Source organism: Phascolarctos cinereus, unplaced genomic scaffold (genome assembly GCF_003287225.1).
Source record: "Phascolarctos cinereus isolate Bilbo 61053 unplaced genomic scaffold, phaCin_HiC Scaffold_726;HRSCAF=1367, whole genome shotgun sequence".
Taxonomy (NCBI): Eukaryota; Metazoa; Chordata; class Mammalia; order Diprotodontia; family Phascolarctidae; genus Phascolarctos; species Phascolarctos cinereus.
In genome coordinates, this window is record NW_027556098.1 from 283,785,629 (window position 1) to 283,795,906 (window position 10,278).

Consider the following 10,278-nt stretch of genomic DNA (forward strand, 5'->3'; position numbering starts at 1 on the left):
ACTTTCCTCATCTATAAAATGAGCATCATAATAGAACTTACCTCATGGTTATTGTGGGACCAAATGAAATAACATATGTAAAGCATTTTTTAACCTTTCTGATATAAATATTGGATATTATTGTTGTCATTAAGGCACCATATGGCACCAGGAACACAACAGTTTTTCTTCAATCATCCTCTCTCCCCTTAATTTTCAAAGTATCCTCCACCCCTTGCTCCTTCCTTGCTTGCCTTTAATCATGTCCAGAACTCTGCCACATTTCTTAATGATAATAACAATTAACTATCAACATTTTAACCATGCTTTAAGATTTGTGCTTCACTGGACCCTACCATCCCCTGCAAGGGAGTCATCCTGATCTTGCCATTGGACCTAGATGGCTTCAGAAGAGAAAGTAAGGCCAATGACCTTCCACAGCCCTCCCTCACTTAAATCCAACTCACACGCAGGTCATAGCATCACCTTCCTGATGTCATGGTGCTCTTTGAGAATGAAGGACAAACAACCACAACCACCCTCTAAGCCAAACCCCTAGAAAAATCCATTTCCTTTCTCACTCCTGAGCCCCTTTTGATCTGGCTTCTGTCCATAGCATTTAACTGAATCTGCTCTATACATGATTACCATTGAGCTCTATACTACACAATTCAATGGCCTTTTCCCAGTTGTCATACTTTTTGACTTCTATTATAAAGACTGACACTACTAATCTACTTCTGGATACTCTCACCTCTTGGGGTTTTTGTGACACTATCATTGTGAATCTCCTCCTACCAGTCAGACTGATTATTCTCTGTCTTTTTTGCAGGTTTATCACCTATATCATATTCTCTAACCTGGTTGTTAACCCAAGACTCTAGCCTGGCCCTTTCCTCTCTCTATACTCTCTCAGGGCAATCACATCAGTTGCCCTTATTCAACTATCATATTATACAGAAGACTACCAAATCTCTATACCCAGTCATCATGTCTTTGCTGAGTTCCAGTCCCAAATCTCCAATTTCCTACTTGCATCCCCACTTGGATATTTTGTATACATCTCAAATTCTGCACATTCAAAATAGAACTCATTGTCTTTCTCCCTAAACCCGTAACTCTTATTCTTTGTTTGTTTGTTTGTTTTTAGGTAATTGGGGTTAAGTGACTTGCCCAGGGTCACAAAGCTAGTAAGTGTCAAGTGTTTGGTCTGAGACTGGATTTGAACTCTGGTCCTCCTGACTTCAGTGCCAGTGCTCTATCCACTGTGCCACCTAGCTACCCCACTCTTATCCTTTCTGTTGAAGGCATCAATATTCTTCCAGTCACCCAGGTTCACAATCTATGTCATCCTAAACTCTGCTTTGATTTACCTGCCAAGTTTACTTCCTCATTACATCTCTTTTTTTTTTAAGGCAATTGGGGATAAATGACTCGCCCAGGGTCACACAGCTAGTGTCAAGTGTTTTGTCTGAGGCCAGATTTGAACTCAGGTCCTCCTGACTTCAGGGCCAGTACTCTATCCATTGTGCCACCTAGCTGCCCCCTACTTCCTCATTATATCTTGCACTCACCCCCTTCTGTCTAAACATAAAGTCACATTAGTCAAGGTCCACCCAAATTATTAAATAGCCTCCCAAATAATCACCCTACCTCAGGCCTCTCTTTTCCTTAATCCATCATCCATAGAGCCTGCTAAAGCAATATTCCTAAAGAACACATTTGATATATAACACCCTTGTTCAACAAGCTTCAATGGCTTTTTAAACTCCTCTTTTCGACATTTAACAACCTTTACAATCTGGAACCAGCCTATCTTTCCAAAATGATTTATACATTACTTCCCCTTACCTTCTTTATGTAGGATCAGCCAAACTGGTATAATTGCTGTTCCCTATACATATCATTCCATCTGCTATCTGGGTATCTTTACACAGACTCTCCCACATGGCTAGAATGCTCTTCTTCCTAACATTTTCTTCTTTGAACCCCCTGCTCCCTTCAAAGCATAGCTCATGTGCCCCTCTTCAAGAGTTCTTTCTTTATTCTCCCAGTTGTGAGCTTCCTCTCATCACTATGTAGTTTTATTTGCAAATATTCTGTATTTATCCCTGAAGACCATTATCCCCCTTTGTAGAATATAAGCTCCTTGAGGGTACAGACTGCCTTGCCTCCCTTTTGTCTTTGTATCCCTACTGAACAGAGTGCACAGTAAATCTTAAAGAATGTTTGTTAAGTAATTGAATATCTTTCCTGTATTCAAGAAGTTTAAATTCTCCTAGAAGGGATACAATATATACAGATAGAATTATAATACAAAATAATGAGTGATGGAGGCAAAGGAGAGAGCATAACAAAGTGTTCCTGGGAAACTTGAGGAAGGAAAGAAATCTCCACATCATCACATATTATGAAATAATAAAAGTTTACCACACAGATGTGTAACAACATAGTTCAGAACACTTACGTTTGATGGTTAAACAAGGTATATGATAAAAATGGCCAACTTCTATTTCACTCTGAAATGAGGTCTTTTTTGGCATTATAAAAGGTAACAGGGCTGGTGTGGGGATAAGCATTTATATAACACTATGTGCCAGACATTGTGTTAAGCACTTTATAATTATTATCCTCAAAACAATCCTTTGATGTTGCTATTATTATCCCCATTTTACAGCAGAGGAAACTGAGGCAAATAGAGATTAAGCGACTTGCCGAGGGTCACAGCTAGTAAGTGTGTGATGTTGGATTTGACCTCAGGTTTTCCTGACTTCGGCCCCAACACTCTATTCACTACACCACCAAGTTGCCTTAATATGATATAATAATACAATATAAATGATATATCCTACTCTAATCACATGCTAAGTACAGTTAAAATGTCTTAGAAACTGGATATAATGAATATATACCATAGCCATTTTAAAGCACAATTAGTCATGAAATAAGCATTTTGTAAACTAAACAGTGAAAAACAAAAATTATAGATAAAGAATGATTTAGAATATTAATAGCCTAAAGAATTTAAATCAAAGCAAATACTCTGAGATGTAGACCTTTAGCTTCTCTCAAGATACTTAGTTAAGGTTTGAAACTATTTGTGGAATAATCATTTTTTCCTCTAGATGAGTCTCTACCTACCTTTAACACCACAAAAGGAATAAAAACCCAGTCATCCAATTCTTATTCCAGTTATAAATCATTTACAAGTCAGTAGAAGAGGCTAAAGAAGCTACACTCAGAAATTTCCTCTGGGTCTTGTAATATTTCACTTAAACATAGCATAAATTTTTTTTAAAATAACCTACTCCCAAGGTAAAACAGAATTGGCTATTTCTACAACCTCAAACTCCAGAATATGATAATTACCCCTGTGGGATCATCATGATTGCCGTGAACACTAAAAACTGGAATAGAAATGTTGAGATTGCCATCTTGGTAGTTCACCCATGGAAACCTAAACATAAAGAAGGTGTTAATAAAATAAAATGTTTAGAGGACAAAAGCTATTGTCTGCAAATATCAGCCACTGAAATTTATGTAATTACTAAATAATAAGAGCACAAATTTGAAATGTATATAATTATTAAATGATAATAGTTGTGATTACAAACTAAAAGATGGAAGCTGAATAGTAGATAAAAAATTACTCTATATGCTGATGGAAGGAAATATCAGTAGGAATAATCCAAAAATCATTCATATTCAATTTTTAAATGCTCTTTGGGATTAGCATTAAGAGAAGTATATTAAGATATATCTGGTATTATGAGAATTCATAAACCTTCAAACAAAAAAAGCCATACTATAAGACAAGTAGTGATGTTTCCCAAATTTCCTTCTTTTTACATTCCTTTGAAAAAAAGAATGTGATTATTCTTTTCTCAGGTTTCCACATACCTTCAACCCAATAGGTTTTCTCTAAATTTCCTGTCAGTCTAATTCACGACTTTCCGATGAGCTCAAGGACAGTTAAAAATTGGTTTAAAGGCCCTTCCTTGGTAACAACCATGTGGAAGGAAAATCTCAACCTCCATCCTTGTAGCCCCCTGCCCATTCTTCAACTTCAACCAATATTTATGAAGTGCCTATTAAGTGCAAAACAATGTAGTAAGCACAGTAAGGGAGCTGAAGAGGGAGACGGTGAACAAGAACTCAAGTAAATGTCAACAAATGTGTTAAATAAAAAATGATGCCATGAAAACTAAGTGTCTCTACCCTTAATTTCTTGGGGGAAAAAGCCTAGGGACTTGACTCTGATAAGTTAAATAAAGATATAAAAGTTAAATAAAGATACAAAACATTAACTGCATGTAGTATATATTACACGCAGTGTTTTGGACAATGTTTTGCACTTCATAACAAAAAGAACACTACACTCCTATAGAAACATTTTCAGATATGGTCACAGTACTAGGGCTGTCTAAAAAAACATATTCAAAATAGTATAATAAAAATTAACAAAGCAATTCTGAAAGATAATTACCAAAATTTACCAAATATATAAAAATACATGTGTGTGTGTGTGTGTGTGTGTGGTGTGTGTACACATATATATATGTATATATACATATATATGTATATATATATATATATATGTATATATATATGTAAATTTGGTTTGAAACTGTAGAAGATTCTTGATACAGTAAGAATATTAAAAGTCAACATTTTTCAAAAAGTGTAATTTGATTGCAATGAAACTTAAGTAGTTAATATTAACATATTTTTATTGTATACAATTAATTTATTGTATACACAATTAAGTTAGATATTTCAATCATTTCAACATACTTACTTACTAAAACCAAAGTTGACTGACTGATCACTGAGAATTTCAAATTGTACTGGACGATCACCCATACAGTATTTTCTTAATAATTCCAGACAAGTATGCAATGTTTTTCTTGAGGGTTTGTTTTCATGAAAAAGATCACCACCTAACAAAATAAAATCCACCTAGAAAATAATTATCTTAGAGTCAATATATTTCATGCTACTACAATGAATTGTTTATTATCTAAAACTTAAATTTCCAGCTAGAAATTCTGAATAAATGTGGAAATTTACAGTCCTAAACTGTTTTATATAGTAAATAACTATAAGAACCTGCTTTTTTATAATTACTCAAAGCACTTTCTCATTTTATTCTACAAATCCACCATCCAAGGACATCAAGCCTCAACAATTCTACTTTTCTATTATTAAAATTGACTGAAAGTCAATAGATAAGTAATGACACTGAGAAAGTTAAAAAACTTTTAAGAGTTTTACTGACACACAACAATCAAAAAATCTTGGAAACGATTTCGTCCAATAAACAGCTGAGAAGGAACTTCCACTCCAACAGTCCCAAACAAGCATCCACTTCAGAGGTTCAATGATGGGGAACTCATAATCTCCCAAAGCTGCCCATTTTCCTTCTAGATAGTCCTTTTAGTTTTTCTTCATATCAAGCTAAAATCTGCTCTGTGTAACTTCCATCCATTGTTTGTAGTTCTGCCAAGGAGAACAAGTCTAACCCCTCTTCCAAATGAAGGCCTCTCAGTTACTCAAGAACAGTTATCCTAACCCTTGTTGTCTTCTCTTCTCTAGGTTAATCAATTTCAGTGTCTCCAACCTATCTTCATATGCCAAGATTTCCAGTCTTCTCATTAACTCAAATGATCTCCTGGAGACTCTCTAATTTATCAGTGTCCTTCTCAATATGGTACCAAAACTGAATATACAACTCCAAATGTGTTGACTAGACCAGAATATAGTAGCACTATTACCTCCCTCATTCTGGACACTGTTTCTTAACAGAAACATCTCTTAACAGAAAGCCCAAGATATGCAACCCAAAATAAAATGAAGCATCCAGGAATCTTGGGACAGACGTCAGAGTTGGAAAAAGCTTGGAGAAAATGGATACTAACCTAATGCTCAGGCAGGAATACTTTTGCGTGTATGGCAGAGGGGAAAAGGACAATTACCCAGAGGGAAGGTCTAGCCTATTGTTCTATGCTAGGTTAAGGTAGGCACTAGGTCCTAGAATAAGCTGGAGATAAAGAATATTGCCTCTTCTATTTTCAATAGACAATGGGCTTCCATGAAAAGCTACAACAGAGGCTGATATCCTCTCCAGAATAGGGAATCCTACAAGAAGATAACACTGTCACTGTCCCTCACCTCCGACCACTACAATCTAAAAAGACCCAATCAAGTTTATCTTTAGGGCCAACTTAACAAGTAAGTTTTGTGTAATTCCAGGATCTCGCTGACCCACCTTCCTCATCCCCCAAAAATATCACCTGCTTGCTGACAGATGCCTGAAATCTTTTAGAAAACACAGCTTTTTCCTCTACAATCAGAAATAAAAAAACCAAAATACACATGCCAATTAAGTAAAAAGTATTCATACTAAAGTGTAATCAGTCCAAAATAAAAAGGACAATATTAGATTCTTAATTGTCCCAATTAAGGACAAAAAAACCCCCAAAGAAATGGGAGATTTCAACTAAGCTGTGATAAAAAAAAAGTGTGTGTGTGTGTGTGTGTGTGTGTATGAGTAGAGGTATTTTTGTCACTAGCACCTGCAAATACAGTTCTACTATATACAGCTTATAAAGATTTTTTTAAAACATAGTAAACTCCATTTCTAAAGTGTTTAATTGAACTAGCTCTATAATCACATTGACAACATTCACAGGCCAGCTGAACACATAGGTAAACTCTTTGAATATCATGGAGCAGAGGGAATAATCCTTTGGTTAATGGCAATAGAGCAGAAATTCCACCAAAGATATACATTAACTTACTTCATTTTCCTGGGCAAGTCTCAAAATTTCATCTAATGTTACAAATGTATCATTTCCTCGGACCGCATCTTTCTCCATAAATCCAAGATGAATGTCTGTTGCAACCAAAATTTTAAAAGTATCTTCATCATCACTGTATTGGAAAGAAAAGAATTTAATAAAAAGTAATTCACAAATTTTTAGAAGAGATTTTTAGCACACTACTTTCATACTTTAAAAAAATCTCAAGTCATTAGTACATGTCAAATGAGTTAAGTTATAAAGCACTCAGCAGTTTCTAGCACACAGTAGATGCTACAGAAATGAATAAAAAGGGGGAAATTATGCTCTTAAATAAATGCTGAACTGAACTGAATATATGGAATATCCCAAATAAAATATGCAGCCACAAGAAAAGGTTCTCTTCCGAAATATTTGTGCAATGATGACCAAGTAGCTTGCTTGCTGTGTACACAGGTAAGTCTTAGTAACACTTGCAAGTGTAGTTATCCCTCATGAAATTAATTAAACTCCATTTTCCAACAAAACTGCTATTTACCACTCTAAGAGTTTACCTTTTATCAGACTTACTGGCTAACTGTTAGTCTGAAAATAACATTCAAAAATGTTAGTTCAACACTACCTATAAGACACATCTCTACAGATGTCTTGTCAGCATCTATGTACTAAACCCAGCCTATTATCTTTCCCAAAAACACTACACCATCTTACTTCATTACTTCTGTTAATGGCACTATTATTTACCAAGTCTCTCATGAACATAACTTTAATTTATCTCTGGTTCCTCTTTCTCATCTCTCATGTACAACCAATTGCTAAATCTTGTCACTTTTTCCTCTGCAGCCTCTCATATCTTTTTCCACCTCTTCCCAATGCCACCACCACTGTATCATATCATATTATATCATCACATATCACTCTGTATCATCACTGTCATTACCATTAACCTCAATTGTAAAAAATCTCCTCACTACTATTTCAACTTCAGCTCTCCTCATTCTTCCTTCGGACAACTGCTAGACTATCACTATCACATATCACTCCCTTGCTCAAAATCCTATTTCCTAGCAGGTAAAGTTCAAGCTCCTTGGCCTGGCATTCGTGCCCCTGCACAATCTGGTCCTCCTCAAACTTTCCAGTTTTAATGCATATTCTTTTCATACACCTGAAATGCCAACCCAATTAGACTAGGCACCACCCCTGTACACATCCTATAATTTCCTACTGTCTTTGTTCACATTTTTACTTATCGGGAATGTCCTTTCTACTACCTCCTGTCTACTGAGAGCCCAATTTAAATACCAACTTCTCAAGAAATCATTCCCTGATTCATCCTGCTCCCTACCCCAAGATAATGACCTTCAAATCATCAAAGGCCTTACACCTTACATAACTTTGTTATGCACTTATGCAATATTTTGTGTTATAATTTCCTCACTTGTAAAATGTGAGTAACAATATTTGTAGTAGGTATCTCACAGGGTTGTTGTGAGGATCATAGGAAATGTCTGGAAAGCACTTTGCAAACTTTAAAATGCTTCAGAACTGAGTTATTAGAGGGGCTGTATGAGGACAGGGGCAATGTCTTACCTAAACCTCACATCTTCCCCAGCACTCACACCAGTGCTCACACAGCAAGAATTAATCAAAAATTTACTGACCTCAATACTATTTTTAAATGCTGGAAAAAATTGGAAGTTTTTACATAGTACATTAGGGGGATAGGATCCATGAGTTCACTGGTATAAGAACTCTTAGGAAAAAATTTCTCTATTAATGCAGGTTGGCACATTGTCTGTAACTTACAATCTTAAACTTTTCTGGCTTCAAGGCTGGCTAAAGAGCCATTACACCACGCTGCTTCACACTTAACAATCCACACCTAACAATTAAATACATATACCCTTTCCCTATTTTTGCATGCATTAGAAATTAAAGACTCCATGAGCTTTTTGAAAAGTGAAATAAATGTGTTTAATACCCTAAAATTTGAATTCATAAGCAAAATACATACAATCGATACACATAAGCAATTCTTCCTTACATAAGCAAAACGAAAAGTCTTGGGAGAGAAAAAACCCCAAAGATTCTGGAAGGAACTCAGGCTTACAGTGTATCTGCAGAATTCATTTCTTCTACCTTCAACCCAGTTGCTAGGGGCCAGCACTCTCACCAAATAGCTTCTAATATTGCCTAAGGTCCTTCTGGTCAGGAAATTTATTGTGGATTTCAAATTCTCCAAGCCAGTTCTAAAAAACAAAATGATTTTTAAAAATGCATTTGCAGAGCATTTACATATTTACACAACATATTTTATAAACAAAAAAATTAATTACCCATATTTAAAATGTGTTAAATTCTACAACTCTTTGGTGCTTGAAGCACTTAAAAGTTAAGTAACTTGCCCAGTCACCTATGACCTTTCTAACTCAGGGGCCTGATTGCAATCTCATTAAATTAGCTGTCTTTTGTGTGCATGCTATATGTACACATGTGTACATGATACATACAATATGTAAAAATCACACTAGCCTCTTGTATATACGTGTGTATATGCGAATATGATGCAACACATAATTATATCACATTATTTAAATTATATAACTTTAACTATAAAATGTAATGTTATATATCCCACTAAAACAGCTGCCCCTTGTTTATTTATATAGAATACACAATTTTATATAACTTAAAAAACTAATATACTGTAAAAACAGAGCAAAAAGTACACTTTCAATGTCACTCAAGACCCATTATTAGGTTGGTCTCTTTACAATGAGGATCTTTTTCCAATGAGCTTTCCCATTTCCTTGGGGAGCTGAGAGAGGGAAATCCCTGTCTTCAAATACTGAAGGAAGAAGGGTTCCCACAATATATATATAACTGATTTTTTCTTGAAAGGCAAGGACTGCATTGCGTTCATGATAGCAATTATCTAATTCTTAAAGTCATCCTTCTATTTAATAGGAAATTTACCCTTCGCAAACAAATGGATTCAAGCTTAAAGTCTCAGTAAATAACAACACACGTGGTCTACAGAGACAACAGGTGCCCGCAGGCAGACCCTAGAAAACCGTGAGGGGAAGGGAGATCCGGGACAGGCAATGGATGCCAACGCGAATGGCAGGGGCTGAGCTAACAAAAATGACCACAAGTTTCCCCCTCCAAGGCCCGGTCCTCGCTGGCCCAGGGATCATCGCACTGGCCGGAAGCCCAAAGAGTCCCGGAACCCCGGCCGGGTTGGGGGCGGGGCTGGAAGGCTGGGGGCAACCCATCCTTCCCGACCAGGATCCGGGCTGGGAACACGTCCTACAGAGTTCTCGCCCTCCAAAGACTGCCCTGCCGCGGTGAGCAGGTGACAGGGCAACGGGGGCAAATCCAGGCTGCTTTTACCCGGGGTGCAGGAGAAGGGGGCCGCGAGGACAGTTCAAACCGAAGCCGACGCCTCCTGCCCTTCCACAGACGAGAACAGGCGGGAAAAGGAAGAAGGGGGAAGGGG

The 10,278-nt window shown here is 36.6% G+C and overlaps 1 protein-coding gene across 1 annotated transcript in view; it reads right to left on the reverse strand.

The window, feature by feature from the left end:
* The window catches only part of MRE11 (MRE11 double strand break repair nuclease), a 67,710-nt gene extending 57,435 nt beyond the window's left edge, over positions 1-10,275 (reverse strand). Inside the window, 5 exon segments of the mRNA XM_021000568.2 lie at positions 3,349-3,436; positions 4,778-4,938; positions 6,780-6,912; positions 8,890-9,028; positions 10,173-10,275. Coding sequence (XP_020856227.1) covers positions 3,349-3,436; positions 4,778-4,938; positions 6,780-6,912; positions 8,890-8,909 — 402 coding nt within the window. The 5' untranslated portion in view covers positions 8,910-9,028; positions 10,173-10,275.
* Between the last annotated feature and the right edge of the window lie 3 nt (positions 10,276-10,278).